Source organism: Dermacentor silvarum, chromosome 7, assembly GCF_013339745.2.
Source record: "Dermacentor silvarum isolate Dsil-2018 chromosome 7, BIME_Dsil_1.4, whole genome shotgun sequence".
NCBI classification, from domain to species: Eukaryota; Metazoa; Arthropoda; class Arachnida; order Ixodida; family Ixodidae; genus Dermacentor; species Dermacentor silvarum.
In genome coordinates this window covers 93,331,658-93,350,944 of record NC_051160.1, presented here as the reverse complement: position 1 = coordinate 93,350,944, position 19,287 = coordinate 93,331,658, and the positions used below count along the sequence as shown (strand labels likewise).

At 48.3% G+C, this 19,287-nt stretch overlaps 1 protein-coding gene across 1 annotated transcript in view; it reads right to left on the bottom strand.

Annotated features, from left to right (window-relative positions):
- Positions 1–2,752: 2,752 nt before the first annotated feature.
- LOC125946873 (endothelin-converting enzyme 2-like) overlaps positions 2,753–19,287 on the bottom strand; it is a 45,953-nt gene continuing 29,418 nt past the window's right edge. The window contains exon 4 of the mRNA XM_049670992.1: positions 2,753–3,048. Coding sequence (XP_049526949.1) covers positions 2,860–3,048 — 189 coding nt within the window. The 3' untranslated portion in view covers positions 2,753–2,859. The remainder of the gene's footprint in view (positions 3,049–19,287) is intronic.

The following is a 19,287-nucleotide window of genomic DNA, read 5'->3' as shown; positions in this document are numbered from 1 at the left end:
CGGATGCTAGCGGCCATGGCATCGGTGCTGTGCTCCTCCAACGAGACAACTCTTCGCGTGAGAGAGTCGTTGCGTATGCCAGCCGCGTGCTCACACCTGCCGAGAACAACTATACCATCACTGAGCAGGAGTGCCTTGCTGTCGCTTGGTCCGTCCAGAAATTTCGCCCTTATCTTCACGGTCGCCATTTTACCATCGTGACGGATCACCACGCCTTATGCTGGCTTGGCACACTCAAGAACTTGTCAGGGCGTCTTGGTCGCTGGATTCTTCGTCTGCAAGAATATGACTTTGAAATCATCTACAAGTCTGGTGAGAAGCACCAAGACGCAGACGCTCTTTCTCGCTGCCCGATTCCTACTGCCGCACTCGTGAATGGTTCCGCCACCACCTCCGTAACGCACTCAATGACGTCTCTTCTACGGCGGTGTTGTCCTTCGCCACTCTTGATCATCTCACTTCGCACGACCATGAATCATTTTCGTCTCAACAACTGGCTGACTCGTACTGTCGCCGTATTATAGACCACCTTCGTGGAGCTTCGCGCCCGCCTAACGCCCGGCTTCGTCGACAGCTGACACAATTTAAGCTGAAAAAAAAAAACTCCGTGCTGTACCGCCATATCCACCATCCTGATGGACAACTCTTCCTGATGGACAACTTGCCCGTGCTACCTCGTTGCCTTCGTGCGCGTGTCCTTCAGGCCTTTAATGACGATTTGACTGCTGGGCACCTTGGCATCCAGAAAACTTACGACCGCATAAGAAGTCGCTTCTACTGGCCTGGCCTGTCTACCAATGTGGCGAGATACGTCGCTTCTTGCGCCATTTGTCAGCGTCGCAAACGTCCAACATCAGCTCCTACCGGGCAACTACTACCAGTCTCATGTCCTACGGAACCATTTGAGGTTGTTGGCATCGATTTCATGGGCCACTTCCCATGACTCCCGCCGGTAGTCGATGGATAGTGACAGCGGTCGACCACCTGACGCGCTATGCCGAAACAGCTTGTGTAAGTTCAACATCGGCTTCCGAAGTCGCTGCCTTCATTCTTCTATCCATAATCCTGCGCCATGGCGCCCCTCGTGTCCTTCTGAGCGACCGCGGAAAGACATTCCTTTCCCAACTGGTAGGCGAAGTGCTCAAAGCCTCTGGCGCCACTGACAAAACTACGTCAAGTTATCACCCTCAGACCAACGGCCTGACTGAGCGGTTTCATCGTACGCTCTCTGACATGATAGCTGCCTATATTCAACCCGATCACAGAAACTGGGACACAATTTTGCCATTCGTCACCTTCGCGTATAACACCGCCGTTCAACGCACAACCGGTTACTCGTCATTCTACCTTGTTTATGGCCGTTCACCCAGTTCCTTTCTCGACGTTTCTTTCTTCTCTGCCCCTGTCAGTCCATCTCGATCTTCCTGCGAAGAATATGTTTCCCGCCTCATCCATTGTCGCCAGCGTTCCCGCGTCAACGCCGCAGCCAGACAGCGGGACCGCAAGGATCATTATGACGCATATCATCGCGTAGTATTCTATCAGCCTGGCCATGAACTGCTCTGGACACCAGTTCGCACTCCTGGGTTGTGCGAGAAGTTTAAGTGTCAGTTTATTCGCCCCTACACGGTCCTGGAAATGACATCCCCAGTTAATTATGGAGTGAGCCCTGTTGTTTCCTCAACTGACCGCCGTTGTCACTCAACCGAAGTGGTGCACGTTTCTCGTACGAAGCTCTTCACGCGGCATTCCCTGTACCTTTAGGCAGCGACCAGGATGGCCACTTTCGCGCTAGGGAAATTAGTGTGGGCATTTATTGTGCACTTCTTCATTATCTGTACATTATCATCATCAGGTGTGTGCCCCTCATCTTCATCGCGCGTGCGGGCGCGTCATCATCAGCGTGGACTCTGTCGTATGCATATTGGCGAAAGAATCGTGTAGCATCAACTTTGATATTCTGTATAAACATAGCAAACACAAAGTAAATGCTTTTGGATAACGTGATACGAACAGGGTGTCGTCCCGAACCAGCCTGAAGGCTGGTTGGAAACTCCGCCCTTCTTCGCCGCGTCGTCTCTCGGGCTCAATAAAGGTCCGCCCTTACTGTGACGTCACAATATCTGCTTTAAAATAAATGGACGATTGCTTCGCAGAAGTGGATTGCTCCCGAGTGCTCCTGGTGGATGGTGATGTATTTGTCTTTGCTTGAGCTTCATGTGGAGTCAGTGATGGTGACCATGGGGTGGCTTGTAACACGTAGAAATTAGTCGCTAATTAATAATTAACGAGAGCGTAGGCGGCAAGAGTGGCATATTCAAGTCTTAAAAATATTACCAGAACCATACAAGCTGTGGCATTACAGCACAAGCAACGAACGCAATTAATGGGTTAGACATCCACCATACAGTATGACCTTTAACCGTACGTTTTTAAAGGGCACTCTGAAAAGGCACGTTCATAATTTCTGCTCGGCGAAATATGAAAAAAAATTGTCCTGAGAAGAGCATGCACTCCATATGTGGTCACCTAAGAATGGCAATAATGAAAATCACTGCGATGATCCCAGAACATTTGTGAAATTCAACACCAGTCCACAATTACTGCGGGAACGGTTCCAAAAGCTCAACGCTTCAACCACGCAGAGCTTAAAAAATATAGAAGAATGCAAATCGAAAAACTAAACGACAGGATCAAGAAACTAAAATAACAGTTTTGGAAAAAAAAATGAATTGAATGGCCGCGTTAATTTTACTATGAAAAATACCCTCTACACTTGAACGCAACGCAGCACATAAAAGAGTATGTATGCTTTAAAAGCAGAGCCGAGGCAAGGAAGAGTCCGTCAAGGTGAGAAATTCAGTCATAGAAGGTACACTTCGTCGCCGGGTTCATATTTGAGCCCACGGGACAGCCGAATGCTTCGGCGAACGGCGCGAAGTTCATCACTGCCTTGTTGCAGTCGCCGCCGTAGAGGTTGTCAGCGGGCGTCACAGCGCAAGACGGGAGACATGCGGTGATGAAGAACACTTTCTCTTCCGTTAAATCCTGCAAAGAGACATCCAAACGTTTTACGATTATCAGGTTTAGTCGTCCTGAACATTATCAGTAGCAGCAAGATTTAGGCACTGTAGTTACTGATCAATAGCAAATTTCCGCGTTATTCGCAGGTATTCTTAGAACCACATGCGCATCGCCAGCTTGGTACGAATGTTTTAGCACATCGCCATGTCTACGGTTCTCGCCCTTTAAATTTCACGATAAGCTCACCTCAATGACTAGACAACGTTGCGAAATGGTTTGTTGCATGGCTTGGTAGTGAAAAGTAGTTTCGTTCGAAAGGTGAAGCGTTGATTGGGATAGCAAATTAATATACAACCATTCTAGTTATTAAGGACGGTAGTTTGTTGGGTCGTGTACACAACAGTAAATGTTCGCTTACTAACTAAATTAGGAAGCATGGTGTCATGCGCGCACAAGCAAACATCAACACCTCCCACTCGATGATTACGCGCACTTGCTATCAAAAGGCTGACGTGATAAAGAGTGGCAGCTGCGGCGAGCGCACTGCTCTTTCTATGGCCTCTCGTTTCACCGCCAACTACACGCGCTAAAACACAGCGCACAAGAGCCAGTCAGCTATCTTCTGTTGCCTATAGTTTCCACCCAGCGCAGATTACCGCCAAGTTAAGGCGCGCACGGCCGCGCTCAGAGGAGCTACTCGCAGCCTCGGCCGGAGTAGAAGTGCGCTAACTTGGCATGTTTACCCCCCCCCCCCCCCCGCCTCCTACAGCGCATCTATCTGACCACTCTCCCCATTCATGCACACGCGAGAAGACGACGCGTATCCTGGGCCGCTATTTTGTAGCGATGCCTTTGAATGTCATAATGCCTTTTCGCGCTTATCGCGTTCTGTCAGTGGTCAGAGCGACGGTCCGCTCTCGTTATCAACGGGATCAGCCGGCCGTGTGCGGTGGATGATAAGACTATTCTAAAATAAGTCATAAGGCATCGCTACAAAATCGCGGCCCTGCATGCCTTTCTTCCTTGTGCGTGCGATGTTAAGCCGCAGTCAAACTCGGCTCACGCTCGCACGTTTCCCCTTGCATTAGCAACACATGGCGCGTGGCCACGGTCTTATTGCACTTGGACGTAATATGGAACATCACGACGATGCCGACGGTGACTGCGGATACTCGCCTTGTGCGTGTATATAATGAATAGCACAATAGAACGGCGGAGCCGCGTAAAATTTGCCCACGCTCTGCAGTACTGCCGCTGGTAGAAGGTTGGGAGTGGTCCGAACCAGTCTCACCATTAGGCCCGATCCTATGCCTCGCAAAGGTGAAACAGAAACATTATCTTGAACCAAATGCGAGTAACGTTAACATCATCCCTTGATATTGAGCAGCATGCAACTTTAAGATAAACATATCTGAATACCAAGCTGCAGATATGCAGCACACGAAAGAAATTCAGAGCGCTTCCCCTGCCGTGAAAATTGGGGTAAGCGAAGCTTGTCGCAAGACAACGCTGTAGCAGGTGTTCTGCTTCATTTGCCCTAAAATCAGGGTCGGCGCCTCTTCGCGGACATTTGGCCTCAGCATCACGCTCCCGCAACTCGGGGTCCGCAGCTCTTCGCGGACGAAGGCTTCGGACGACCTCATGCTAGAATCAGAAGGTCAACAACGAGCCCTTTCCCGAGAGAGCTCGCAACGCTATTGCTCAAGCGCAGCCTGCTCCTGGGCAGAACGCACCACTCGAGCCTTCCAATCCGAACGCGGAAACTGATCTGAGGCGAGGTAAGCCCGGCGGAGCGCGCGCCAACCCACTTTCCTCCTTTTCCCTCCCCGCGACACACCAAACGACGCTGATTGGTCACGCGCCTCACGTGATCCGGCGCCGGCGCAGCTTTTCTTGCACCTCCCATTCTCTGGGAGCAGCCGGGTTCTCTTTCTTTCCTTCTTTGTTTCTTTCGTTGTCCCTGGCTCATACACGCATAACCAGTCCGGGTGTGCACCACACGTGAATTTTATATTTTCTTCTCTCTTTCTTTCCTTCCGTCTTCTTTCCCTGGCTCATCGCGCATACCCAAGGCGGGTATGCGCCACACATGATTTCGGAATGCAAACGCGACCGTCGCGAGAAAGGCCGTGGGTGAATGGGAGGGAGGGCGAGAGGGAGGGAGGCGGGGCGACGCTGTACTGCATTTCAGCAAACGCTTATCTTGCAACCGGGCGCAAGGGGAACTGGCCACTCAATCTCCCACGCGAACGCATGAAAGCGGGAAGGTAGCGCGGGAGGGAGGGGGGGGGCAGCTTCTCTGCCAACTACTACTCCTCTGCACTTTGCCCGGCGGTGCCGGTCGCCCGCACCGTCTCTTATCTGCACACGGCTCTGACCTTTGTATGCGCTTTGCATTCGCCGCTCAATTTCCGTTGAAGCGATAGACCGCGCGGAGCTGCGCTTGCTGCCAGCGTTTTGACAGTCGTCTGCGGTCATTCAGTGCGATCTGTTCATGTTTGCTTGTGCGCGCTGACACTACGATTGTCAATTCAGTGAGTAGGCCAATGTGTCCAATTTTATGCAGCCGATAAAACTACTATCCCTACTCCGAATAGCTCTCTACTAATTTGCTGTCGCAATCGATGCTTCGCCTTTCGGGCGAAACTGCGACATTTTTTGACAGGTTTTCAGTAAGGTTTTACAGTGACACCACCACCAACGCCACCGCCGCCACTTGTGAGGTATTACAAGCTGCCCTGGAGAAAGGTGACCACTTCAACGCTGCAGTGTTTATTCCAGACAAGATACTCATTAGAATTGAATTTATCGACACCCTGTTCGTGTCACGTTATCCAAAAGCGTTTACTTTGTGTTTGCTATGTTTATGCAGAATATCAAAGTTGATGCTACACGATTCTTTCGCCAATATGCATACATACACTTTACGTACTGGGTGCATTAAATGGGGAGCCACGAGGTCCCATTAGAAAATTTTGTTACGCACGGGGAAGTTGAAAGGCACCATCTGCAGGGAGCGTTTTACCGCGATATATATATATATATATATATATACAGGGCGTTTCAGCGAACACTTTCAGAATTTATTTAAGGTTGCCTGTGGCAGATAGCCCAATTCTGGTTAATGACCTGGTCTACTCGAAGAGGCGGACATTACTTGCACAAAAAATTGACATGCATAATGGACTAATTGACAAAAGGTCACTAATTAAGTTTTCAACTAATTATCTGATGGCCCATATTGCAATTTACAAATTGTAGCCGTGGAGTTCGCAAGGCGGATACACTTGGAATTCTCAGGATGACACCAGTTTCGAGATATTAATTCCCGAACATTGCAGAGAAATGCATTAGCGTTCCATTAATTTTGTGCTTCAATGCATAAAGCGACATTTTGTTAAGAATTTAACTGGAACGCCAATTCATTTCTCCGCAAATTTCAGGAATTAATGTCTTGAAACTGGTGTCATCCTGAGAATTAATTCCAGGTGTATCCGCCTTGCGAACTCCACGGCTACAATTTGTTAATTGCAATATGGGCCTTCAGATAATTAGTTAAAAACCTAATTATTGAATTTTTGTTAATTAGTCGAATATGCATGTCAATTTTTTTTGCAAGTAATGTCCGCCTCTTCGAGTAGACCATCTGATTAACTAGAATTGGGCTATCTGCCACAGACACGCTTTAAGAATTTTTGAAAGTGTTCGCTGAAACACCCTGTATATATATATATATATATATATATATATATATATATATATTAATTCGCTCGTTGGAAAGGAGACGGGAGAAACAGATATCACGTCGTGGTGCTGTAAGGTTGTGAGCTTAAACTCCGAAACGGACTCTTTTGCGTCGACTAGCGTCAGCAAGCATGGTTCCTTCGACACATTTTATTCAAAAGCCAAAAGACCACGTTGTCTTAGGCCGCGAACGCTGCCTCCCTTTTTGTCTGTTGTCCTTTCTTTTTCCGGCGCGGCGCACCTCTATTGGCGGTATTGCGGGTTCTCTACGGCGTGACTTGGAAGTCAAGCGCCATAGTCGGTGACGTTGCAGGCAGTGCGTCTTACGAGCGGGCATTTGTGCGTCTGATTTCAACTCTCTGGCTTGAATCGAGGCACCCTTGATAGAAAGTGCACACGAAATTATGTTGCAATTTAACTTTTATTGCGATAGCAATTATATGGACACTCCAAGCGCATTTCTGCTGTCGCCGTCGTCGTCTCCGTGAGGTTCCGAATAATGTCCAAGGGCGATAAAATCGTCACCGCGCGCGAATCGTCTCGCGCACGCAAGAGAGCGAAGCCGGAAGGAAGAGCCCTGTCTTCCAGTCGCGCGCAATGCTCCGGAGGGAGGATGGCTGGTTTACTGCGCTTCGCCCGAGCGACCGCGCGCGCCCGCCAGTCTTCCGGGGGCGGTAGAGAGGGGAAAGGCGCGCACTACGCTGCGCGCTTCCGCCCGGCAGGCTTATCTTGAAAGCCATCTGCGGCGCGGGCATAGTCCTTCCTCCCTGCGCTGTGTTTTCGCGGCTTAGATCGCGATCATGCGATCGCTGCTGCTGCCCGGCTTACTCACTTTAGCATTTTGACAAGTAGTTTCCGCGGTCATCACGCGAGATCCGTTCATGTCTCCTTGTTCACGCGTGACACCATGCTTATTTAGTTAGTATTTACAATTTAATACGGCCGATAAAGCTACTATTCTTGTAGCTGTCTATAGTCGGATACAACTTTAGAAGGCAGCGGCATTTGCCCCTCAAAGGCGGATGCACACGAGTCTCCACCAATAGGCGCGCACTTCAGGTGACGTCATGAGGCGGACGGCCGGTGTCCCCGCCGACGGAGAACATGCCTAACATGGCCACCCTCGCTTCGAACTGGGCCGAGTTGCGTCAGCTCTGTGCATCTCCCTTCGTCAAAGTGAATTCGAATTGTTTGTGGTGGTTTGTCATGCCGGAAATATTATTGTGAGCTTACGATGCACAATTTGTTCCACGTGCGTTTGTTCTGAACCGTGAGCCGGCGAAGAAAGATTGCAGCGAACATCGGTGACGCTGCGCTGCGCTTCGTGTGGAAACAGGATCCCGCGGCGACATACCGCTGCAAACAAACATCGTGCGTGTTTGTTCCGTGGTGTTTTGTTTTGCTTCTAAGTGAAGTTACGACGAGGAGAGTTTGCCAAAGTCTGCTACCTACTGTGAGTGGCGGGTGTGTTTGTGTACTGTGCCCCTGCGTTTCTCGTCGGACGTGGTGAAGTGATGGAGCAAAACCATTATCAAGATACATGAGAAAAGCGTGCGTGGATGAAACCAACCTGCGAGTTTCTCAACAGAAAATATTTGTGAAAGCAACCTCCAACGCAAAGATTCGTTGCTGCCAGCTCAGCGTGCAAACGACCGATCGTTGGCAGCAGTGTGATAAGATAGCCGAGCGTCTAGCAGCGTCGTTCGAGTGTTGTATAGCACCGTCGATTGATTGGTTTCCACCAATGCTAACAATCAGTGACTAACACGCGCTGCTTGAGCGAATGTCATCGGATTGTTAACGGGCAGGCGCTTGGAAGCAGTGTTCGTTTCCTTAATGTCAGCCTCAATGCTAATATAAAATTATGACTGATACACTGGTGCCGTTACAAGGGAGCTTGGCATAAATTCGCGTCGCTTTGTGGCTTAGAACTCCTCGCTCACTGCACGCGCCAGCTGTAGAAAGCCTGCTGTACACAATCGCCCATAAGCTGTGCTGCCAGCGCTCGACTTGCTTTCCCACAACACAGCTTTGCGCGTTGTCGTGATATGTCGCTACTAAAAAATTCCTATGAGAGTGAAGGCAACAGAGCTAATATGTACATTAAAAAAAGTACGACAAAGTAGGCACAGCTGCTTGTGAACTGACTCCTAATAGTTCTACTCGCGTCTGCGTTAAAGGTGTGTGCGTGTTTTCTTGTGTTTGTGTATATTTATTATTTTGTACTTTTTGTATTTTAGATCTTAGTTTTCGCGCTCGCGTTTGTGTTCATGAGTGTGAACATGTGAGTTCTTGCGTGCGTGTATGTATTTATTCCTATTTCTATCCTTTTATTTTTGCATTTGTTCTTGTAAGCATGCTGCAGCCACGTCTTTCTTTACAATTCCAATAACTCGTCTCATTCAAAGCACCAAGTCCAGTGAATAGCAGGGCTGGCCTCTTCGATGTCATTAAAGCCATTTTCTCTTGTCTACCTTGCCTCCTGAATCTGCCACCTTGCTTTGTTTTCTTCTACTATTCTGACCTTGCTTCTTGTGGTGTTGCCGCAACGTGATTAACCAACTTGCACCAAAGAAAGTTCTATCAGCTGTGACAACAGAAACATTGACAGAACCAAAATGTTAAAAGCATCACGTGGCTTCCACAGTTACTTCGTCTCTTACCCCTGTTAATGTTTTTATGCATCAATGCATACGGTAGCTTGCCAGAAATCCACATGAAAAGGTGCCATATTGTGAAACAGCACCATGCTATGTTGTTGCATTCAGTCTTAATAAACGGATGGTTTTGCTGCCCGTCACATGTGGTGGTACATTGTGCAGTGGGGTATCATTTCCTGTCTTGACGCTTTCATCATTACAAATGCAGCTTTCTAGTGAAAGCAGTCCAGCAAGGCAGTGCTGTGAGAGCTTTTGCAACTTTCCCCATTTATTACTTCCCCAATATCACTGTCTGAATCTGTCCGTCACTTTGCCTACGGCTTGTTATGAATAAAGTGACTCACTGAAACACGTTCAACTTTGCTAAGCATTTTTCCCGTACGTAAATATGACAAAAAATGCTAGCAAAGTTAATCACGTTAATAATTGTGCTTGCATTCGCATTACTTGCTCGAGTCAGAATAATAAATTGAAAATTGGCTATGACAACAATTCAATGTTCAATGCAGACTGCTAACGGAGCCATAACGCGTGCTCCGACTTCTGCTATTTCACTATGGGGCGCGTCAAACTCGACGGTGGCTGCCTGAATGAGCATTTTGGGCCTCACTAAGCTAATGATGTTTTATATTTCTTCTCTTAATTGCATTTCTTGTGTGAGCCAGATAACAAAATAAACAATGCAACCACATGAATGGGCTTTGGCATTCAAGCTGCTGACAGTAGCTGTCAGTTTCTTGTTGTCTGCTGCTATTTCACCACCACTCGCTATTACATGACTGTGATTTCCAGTGCAGACTGCTAACAGAACCATAAAGCGTGCTCTGACTTCTGATATTTCACTATGAGGCGCGTCAAACTCGATGGTGGCTGCCTGAATGAGCATTTTGGGCCTCACTAAGCTAGTGATGTTTTATATTTGTTCTCTTAATTGCATTACTTTTGTGAGCCAGATAGCAAAATAAACATTGCAACCACATGAATGTGCTTTGGTAATCAAGCTGCTGACAGTGGCTGCCAGTTTCATGTTGTGTACTGCTATTTCACCTGCACTCGCTATGACATGACTAATTTCCAGTGCAGACTGCTAACAGAACTATAAAGCGTGCTCTGACTTCTGCTATTTCACTATGGGGCGCGTCAAACTCGACAATGGCTGCCTGAATGAGCATTTTAGGCCTCACTAAGCTAATGATGTTTTATATTTGTTCTCTTAATTGCATTACTTGTGTGAGCCAGATAACAAAATAAACAATGCAACCACATGAATGTGCTTTGGCAATCAAGCTGCTGACAGTGGCTGCCAGTTTCGTGTTGTGTACTGCTATTTCACCAGCACTCGCTATGACATGACTAATTTCCAGTGTAGACTTCTAACAGAACTATAACACGTGCTCTGACTTCTGCTATTTCCCTATGGGGCGCGTCAAACTCGACGGTGGCTGCCTGAATGAGCATTTTTGGCCTCACTAAGCTAATGATGTTTTATATTTGTTCTCTTAATTGCATTACTTGTGTGAGCCAGATAACAAAATAAACAATGCCACCACATGAATGTGCTTTGGCAATCAAGCTGCTGACAATGGCTGCCAGTTTCGTGTTGTGTACTGCTATTTCACCAGCACTCGCTATCACATGACTGTAATTTCCAGTGCAGACTGCTAACAGAACTATAAAGCGTGATCTGACTTCTGCTATTTCACTATGGGGCGCGTCAAACTCGACGGTGGCTGCCTGAATGAGCATGTTGGGCCTCACTAAGCTAATGATGTTCTATATTTGTTCTCTTAATTCGATTACTTGTGTGAGCCAGATAACAAAATAAACAATGCAACCACATGAATGTGCTGTGGCATTCAAGCTGCTGACAGTGGCTGTCACTTTCGTGTTGTCTGCTGCTATTTCACCACCACTCGCTATGACATGACTGTGATTACCAGTGCAGACTGCTAACAGAACCATAAAGCCTGCTCTGACTACTGCTATTTCACTACGCGGCCCGTCAAACTCGACGGTGGCTGCCTGAATGAGCATTTTGGGCCTCACTTAGCTAATGATGTCTTATATTTGTTCTCTTATTCGCATTAGTTGTGTGAGCCAGATAACAAAATAAACATTGCAACCACATGAATGTGCTTTGGCATTCCAGCTGCTGACAGTGGCTGTCAGTTTCGTGTTGTCTGCTGCTCTTTCACCAGCACTCGCTATGACGTGACTGATTTCCACTGCAGACTGCTCACAGAACAATAAAGCGTTCTCTGACTGTGCTATTTCACTATGGGGCGCGTCAAACTCGACGGTGGCTGCCCGAATGAGCATTTTGAGCCTGCCAACGATAATCAGGGTTAACAATAGTGTTTCAATTCAGATATGCCAGCATTTAAATGGGTTTCTATGCCACTTCTTAAATCGAGCACAATGTGCGCAGGACGTTGCTTATCAGAATTGAGCTTCTATTATAAGAAATATGCCATAAATGGAACTGCTTATTTATTTGGGAGGTCACGGAATGTATGGTTGGCGGTTGCGAACCCACCGGCAAAATTTTGGTAGCCCTAATAAGGGCTATTCTTTTGTTAATAAGAAGCCTTTATGCTTCGTCGAGTGGCTCAATGCCAGACAGCTCGCAGTCAGAGTCGCTTTCTTCAGTGTCATCTTCACCCAGCTGGATGATGGGTTGAGTATGCTCACTCCCAGACGTGTCAAGTCTGAACTTTGCCTCCAAGTCCATCACATGCTGAATGCTCTTCCTCCAGTCTTCCACCGTTACCTGTTTGATTTTCTCCCTCAAGATGACGTCGACCGTGGACAGCTTGAAGTCTCTGTCGTCCGCAGTGATGCCATTTTTGACCTTGGCCCACACAGGCTCAATGGGATTAAATTATTAAAATCGCAGTGGTACGGCGGGAGCCTCAGTACAATGCAACCGGCCCTTACAGCTGTGTTGTCTACGATGTAGCTCAGAAAGCTTGACTATACAGATGCCACCAGCTCAAGCAGCTGCTTCTTTATCATCCTTTCAGCGTAGGTGATGTTCTTGCTTGCGAGCCACTCCTGTATCTTTTCCTTCTTCCAGGCCGTCGTCGGCAATTTCTCTTCTCGCTGGCTATGGTAAGGTGCATTGTCTAAAACAATGACGCTACCAGCTGGCAACTTCTGCAGAACGTCATTGAACCAGCCCTCAAAGCGATTGCCGTCCATTTCCTCGTGGTAGTCGCCTGTCTTTTGGCCTCGGAATACATCCAAGCAGCCGTCGACGAAACCATCCTCACTGCAAATGTGCGTCACGATCAGGCGCTGACCTTTACCAGAAGGTTGTTTTAGACCCGTCGTCAGGCCATTTGCTCGAGCGGACAGGCGTCCGCGCTTCTGCACCACGGTGTCTGTCCACACGATCGACCGAGTGTGTCCCGCCGTCACCCATGTCTCGTCCAGGTAGAAGATCTTTCGGCCTTCCGCCCGGTAGCGCTCCACGTCACGGAGGTAGCGATTCCGCCAATCGGTGATGTCATCCCGGTCGATAAGCAGCGAGTCGCGGCTTCTCTTTTCGTGCTTGAAGCCGACCTCGGCAAGCAGGCGGCGCACAGTACACCACCTTAGTGATGGGAGTTCCATATGCTCCGAGAACTCGGTAGTTATCTTCTCGACCGTCGGTATCTCGTTGCGGCGAAAGAAATCGTGCACACATGACCTCAGCGCGCCCAACGTGAAGCTGTCAAACTTCGCGCTGCATCTTCTCTTCTCCGCATTGCGTGGGGGCTTTCGCGACGGCGTCGTCAGTTTGCCACCTGCATACTTTAAGCTTTAACTTTAAGCTTTAATCTTTAAGCTTTAACTTCCTCCCTCACCCTGAACAAAGTCCTTTCGCTGACACCGAGCATGTCGGCGACAAACTTGCTGGTGTCCTCCACGCTGCGTTCAGGCTGCCTGTTACGCCAAAACGTGTAGCAGTGGAAGATCTGAAGTGAAGGCGCGAAAACGACGACAGACGAAGAGAGAGCACACACACACAGGGCGCCTTCACTTCAGATCATGCTTAACCAACACGCCCAACTATCCATCCTGAAGTGGAAGATCATGTTGCGTGAATCGCTGTTCAGGATGTGGCCGCTCTTGTTCTTGCCGAGGCTCCTTGGTGGTGTGGTCATCGAGGCGACACAAGGCTCGTTTGGCAACAAAGGATCGCGTTCGATGTCACCTCCCTAGGCTCCATGGCGGAAACTGGCACGGAATGCCGCGCGCGATCGTGCGCGAACTCACGAGATCGCAGGTACGCAACCGCGAAAAAAAGGAAAAAAAATATTAATAAAAAAATAAGCCTAACACATTAAAAAATAAGCTTGTGCAAACACACAAAAGAATATATGAATCTTATGCTGTTAAGCCAGCGACTGCTTTATAATTACACCCCCGGTGTCGTCAATCTTACTCCGTGGCAGACGACGCACAGCGTTGTAGAAGTCACGCAGTTATTTTTCTCTCGCGATCCGGCATGTGCTGTAGCATTTCCATCATGATAGTTTTACCAAACCACTCGTCAAGATACAAAAATCTTATTTATACCGACAAATACGCGTTTTAGAAGCAGTCACAATTTTTTGAGCGGGACTATTTCTTTAGTCGCGGAGGAATTGGCTGCTGCGCTTCGGTCAACTGGGCGGGGCCTCTGATGTCTTCTAAAGTTGTACCCGGCTATAGTAGGTTGCTATCGCAATCGATGCTTCTCCTTTCAGACGAAACTGCGACTTTAATTGCGAAACATTTTTTTTCCTTGCGGGAGCCAAGGTCTAATGCCAGGTCGTCCAAGGTCACAGGGTTTCTTGCCGATGTGAGCTGACCCCCACGCACCCTCTCGCTTACCGCTATTGGCTCGATCCCTCCTTGCTTCACAAGCATGCGCTGCCTTTCCCGCGTGCCCGCTCGCACACCGCTACCGGCTTCGTGCCTCTTCTCAGTGCTCCACTCTCCGGTACACGTGTGCGCAGCACATATAGATGCTGGTGGTAACACTAGCTGCGCTATGTTGCGCGTAGGCCGCTCCTTGCAGATACAACAACGAGCCATCGAATGTATCAAGCGATAGAGAATCGTAAGAGTACCAAGGCTCTGCAGAGACTACAGAGTTAGGCAATGCGTAACAAAGTGGCGAGGCAGAAGGCGAAGCGATAGGCCGACAACATACGTGTAGCCGCTACGCGTGAGCCACAAGAGGAGTGACGTGTAGCCGCGAAGTAGCCGCACGACAAGCGAACGGCCGCTGCCCACACCTCGGAGACGAAGCTGCGCTGATTGGAGCACCGCCACTTTCGTGACGCAGACGCGTACTTTCAAAAGCGCTTGTCGAAGACGAATTTGGTCTGACGTGTAGCGCCAGGAACCACCTCGGGTAACGATCAGTACGTCGTCAGCGTGTTGCGAACCGCTGATGTGGCGGTCATCGTATGAGCGTTTCCCCGGGACGACGTGAGTTTGTTCGGGCTTTGCGCTGCTTGCTAGGGTAAAATGCTTCGCATTGACTTCGACATTCGCCGAGCGTGGGTTCTGCCGCACGCTTCTCGAATCCCTGCAGTGGTTTCCTACTTCGCAGGAACGATTGCCGCCACGTGATCTACGCGCCGTTCTTGTCGGTTTCTAATGCCCAAACTTAATGGGAGCCCTTTAAGAATTCTCAGTTTCTTTCAAAAGCGATAGGAAGGTTTACCGCTTGTACTGAGCAAATTTCGCGGCGTTGTACCAATACGTTAGGATGCAACCGTGCGCACTGGCATGCAAGGCAACTTGTGCTACAAAGCAGCGTATGCGCCCCATCAGAAAGGCTATGACCGTGCATGTCAGAACGCTGGCACAATAAAAAACGCCGGCAACGTCGTTAACGCTGCCGCACCTTGATGTTGCGATGAGACCAACGGATAATCATCCGCATTCGTCAGCCCCCGGTAAGAGGATTATATATATTTCGCTTGACGTTTATTGTCTGTTCCGCTAGACCAGTGTGTCGATTACAGTTTGAGCTCTTTAACCTGTTCGACCTCCGAGCTGGCGCAGCTCTCTGTCTATACTTACAAATATCAACAGGGCATTGGCCAACATATCATACACTCTTCTATATTGCCCGCTGTTTTGAGTATGCCACACACTGATGGCTGACGTGTGCTTAAGATGGCTGCAAAGTGATGTCATAAGGAGTTAAACGGGGAAAGAAAGAACGAAAAAGAACGAACGAAAGGTTAGTCTTGCAAAATCATTTGCAAGACTAACATTTCCCACAGTGGCAACCATTAAAAAATGTCTAAATGCCTAAACAGAGTTATGAGTGATACCAAGAGGAAGTTATTTCACACAAAATACATTCGGTGGTTTAAACTACGACAACCGTAACGTGATCACAAGGAACATCGTAGTGGGTGTGTCAAGATTGATATGGACTACTGTATTTCTTTAACGTCGACCTAAATCTAAGTACAGGATGGCCTGTGTATTTAGCCCCTATTGTAATGCGGGCGCCGGAGCCCAGATTGCACCTGCGACTTCGAGCTCAGAAGCGCATAGCCCCACGCACTAAACTACTGCAGAGGGGTAACCATTTCACAAGCTCACACCTACCGGTGCTAGCTGAGCCTCATTTTCATTGACGTTTCGCTTGAAAGCTTCGTACGCCACCTCCATCGCGGGAACCTCTGGAAAGATGCTGGCGTTATTGGGCAGGCAGTCTTGTGTGCGTTTCTTGAACGGTTCCCGCTGGTCCTCGCTCAACCAATTCCACACGAACTCACCGTGCTGGTTGATCTGTCGAAAGCAATTGGTGTATGCTTCAACCTACAAAGTCGAGACAGTCTTTTCTTGCTACAAAATAAACTCAGACCATGCGGTTTAAAGTTAGAGCGCAAATGCAGTCATGCATAAACCACAGCTGAAAAATTGAGTGCAACAAAACGCCGCTGAAGCACAATATAAAAAAATAGGTTAGCGCGCAAGTATCCGAGTTTTTAATAAATATGAAGAAGCGTGAACACTCATATTAGACATATAGGAAATTTTGCTTGCGTTTCTATTTCCGACATACAGACAGCACAGCTTAATGACCCGTGTTACTGAAATTGGCTGAAATAGAAAGCCACCCGCCCCAACTACATTGGACTAATATTAGCACAATTTTTTTTATTAAGAACGTTATCCTATGGTGTCCTTTTTCTTCATTTTTTGATAAAATCTAGGCGGTATTGCAGCGATAACAACACTGCCAATAAATATTTATGTTCCGTGTTACCGGTGATTAAGATAGAGGAACAGCCGTGGGGCACCTTTTCTCTGCAAGCCTAAACTTGAATAGGAACACGTCTTTGCGCTGAACTTTTTCTTTTGCTGTTCTCATAACACGTGGACATTATTGCGGAAAATATCTGCTAGCCTTGTAATCAACGTTATGACTCTACATGCCCGAGCAGTCTGCCGTATGCCCATGCCTTACAAGAACGCCGATTACGTGTAGTAGTTTCTTATTCTCCGTCTAATAGCATCTGTAAGACTAAATATTGTTTTTAATAACTGAGTGTATCTGTCATTGGCGATGCTCCTTGTAATTTCAACTGGTTTTCCTTGTATAGTTTTCCATACGGTCCATGTGAGTTCCCTTTTTATCTTCGTGCTGCAGTCCGTAAAATGATAATTTCCGATCTCATAAATGTTCCACTATCAATGCGCGCTTTCGCAGAATTGATTTGGCAATTTCCATGGGCATGTTCCTGGCTGTATTGGCAATGGAAGAACATGAATTAATAGTGTGACGGCTTGTATACACCATGTCTTTCGCTTTGTGATGATCGTACGGGGCTGCAGTTCCTGGTCGAGTACACAAGAGGGATGCGAAAGCTCATTCTCTCTTCTCGACCGGTGGAAGTCATGCGCTTCTAATTAAAATTGAGCCACTCGCTTCTATTTGTTTATTTAGTAGCAAGGCTCTCGATTCTGGCAGCTTTGACACCTTCAGGTAGCGTAAGAGGATTTATTGACTAGTTACCTTTCTTAAGCTAACGTACCATGTGACGTTTACAATATAAATGAAGTTTGTCTATTTCCGCCGCGTTGGCGCTTGAGTGCCGCTGGCTAACACTCAAAGGACTACATTTTGTAAAAACACACAAACACACCAGAAAGTGGGCGGACAAATAGCCATCACTGTCATGGGTATTTTGAGTGATTCGACTAAAACGGAATGTCATGCAGCTAAACAGAGCCCTTTAAATATAGTGCCGGATCAATTGTGAGGTTACAACTCGCTAAGCCAAACCGTCCCTGGGCTCGCATTGAAAACGTTTAATTTTTTCCGCTTCAGCGTGGGACGACATGTGCCGGAAGAAACCTAGGTTCCGTATGAAGTCCAAGTGCGATAAGGTCGCCACCAGCCGACGCGGCATTCAGGTGGGAGCGCACTAAATGTGTGTGCGTGTGTGTGCATGTGTGTGCATGTGTGTGCGTGCGTGTGCATGCGTGTGCGTGCGTGCGTGCGTGCGCGCGCGCGCGCGCGCCTGTGTGTGTGTGTGTGTGTGTGAGAGAGGGAGAGGAAGGGGCGAGAGTAGATGAATTGCACGGTAGCGCGATCAAGCGCGCTTTAGGGGCCTCTTCCCTGCTTCTTTTCAACAAGATGGGAACGGAGGGCATGCGCCGCTCCGCTTACTTCAGAATTCGGTGCTGGTGATGCTGGTGATAACACTGAATCTCGAGCCGTATGCTGACAGCCTACTGATGGGTCGGCTCGATATCACGTAGGGTGGTCGGGAGCTTGTGGCTCTCAACGACTCTTAGAGCCAAGACGACCAGCTGTTTTTATGCAGCGGGGTCCGTGCTGGACACCACGATCTCGCATCGCTTTATTTCGGTGAGTTGCCATTCGCAGGGTGGCTGGAGCTCAGAGCAAATGTAGAGGATATGGGGAAAGGCTGGGGTGGATAAGGGCAAGAATTCGGTCTCGGCTCCTCATGCGTCTTTTCTCGTCATTTTTATTGCACGAGAAATTACGGTCGCTAGCAATGCATCAAACCATCTCATCCCAAGAAACATTGGCGGTATTTCACGAGAAATTGCCGTGGATCCTTCTTGAGGAAACACGAAGTCAAAGCAGTAAACGGAACGAGTTAGACAGCACTACCAGAAGCAGCGTTAGGCGAAACGAGGCGAGCAAGAAACGCCGTGATCGCGCTAGTCACACCGACTGACACCAGTGTAAACCACTGCATACTTGTCACCTATTTTTCATCTTTCTCAATGTTCTTGTAGGAGCAGCCTAATGCTATGCGGTCCACTATTTTTGTTCCACATTCATTAGGCCGTGAATTTTTATAGAGCTTTCGGCGTTTATCAATATGACGTGTGCATGGCCATCTCTCATCGCCAGACATCGCCAATTCATTGCTGTTTATGCCATTTATCTTGCAATATATCAAAGACTTTGAAATTTTAATGTTAATATGGTCGCTTTTTTATATGTTTTCGTCTCCTTACAACCCTTACCTTAACTCCCTCATTGTCAATGGCCCTGAGAAGCTCCCGAGCGTACTGATACAAGACCCCGCCGTGCAACATGGCCTTGGTGCCATCCTGGTAGTAGAGCGGTGGTGCCAGTGCTCCAAGGGCAACGACAGGCGGTTGAGCACGTGTACGTATTCCAGTATGGTAGTTGTGCGTTGTCACGTAGGAGCACTCCTGCTCAGCCGCCTCGGAGCCGAACTCAGGCGCTGGCTGCGACGCGTATCGATCCAGTACTCCACGAACGACGGAGCACTGTCGGTGAAGTTTCCGTACATTCCTCAAGTGCCTTCGCAGTGAGAAACTTGTCCGAAGGCCACACTATGGGTGCGCACGT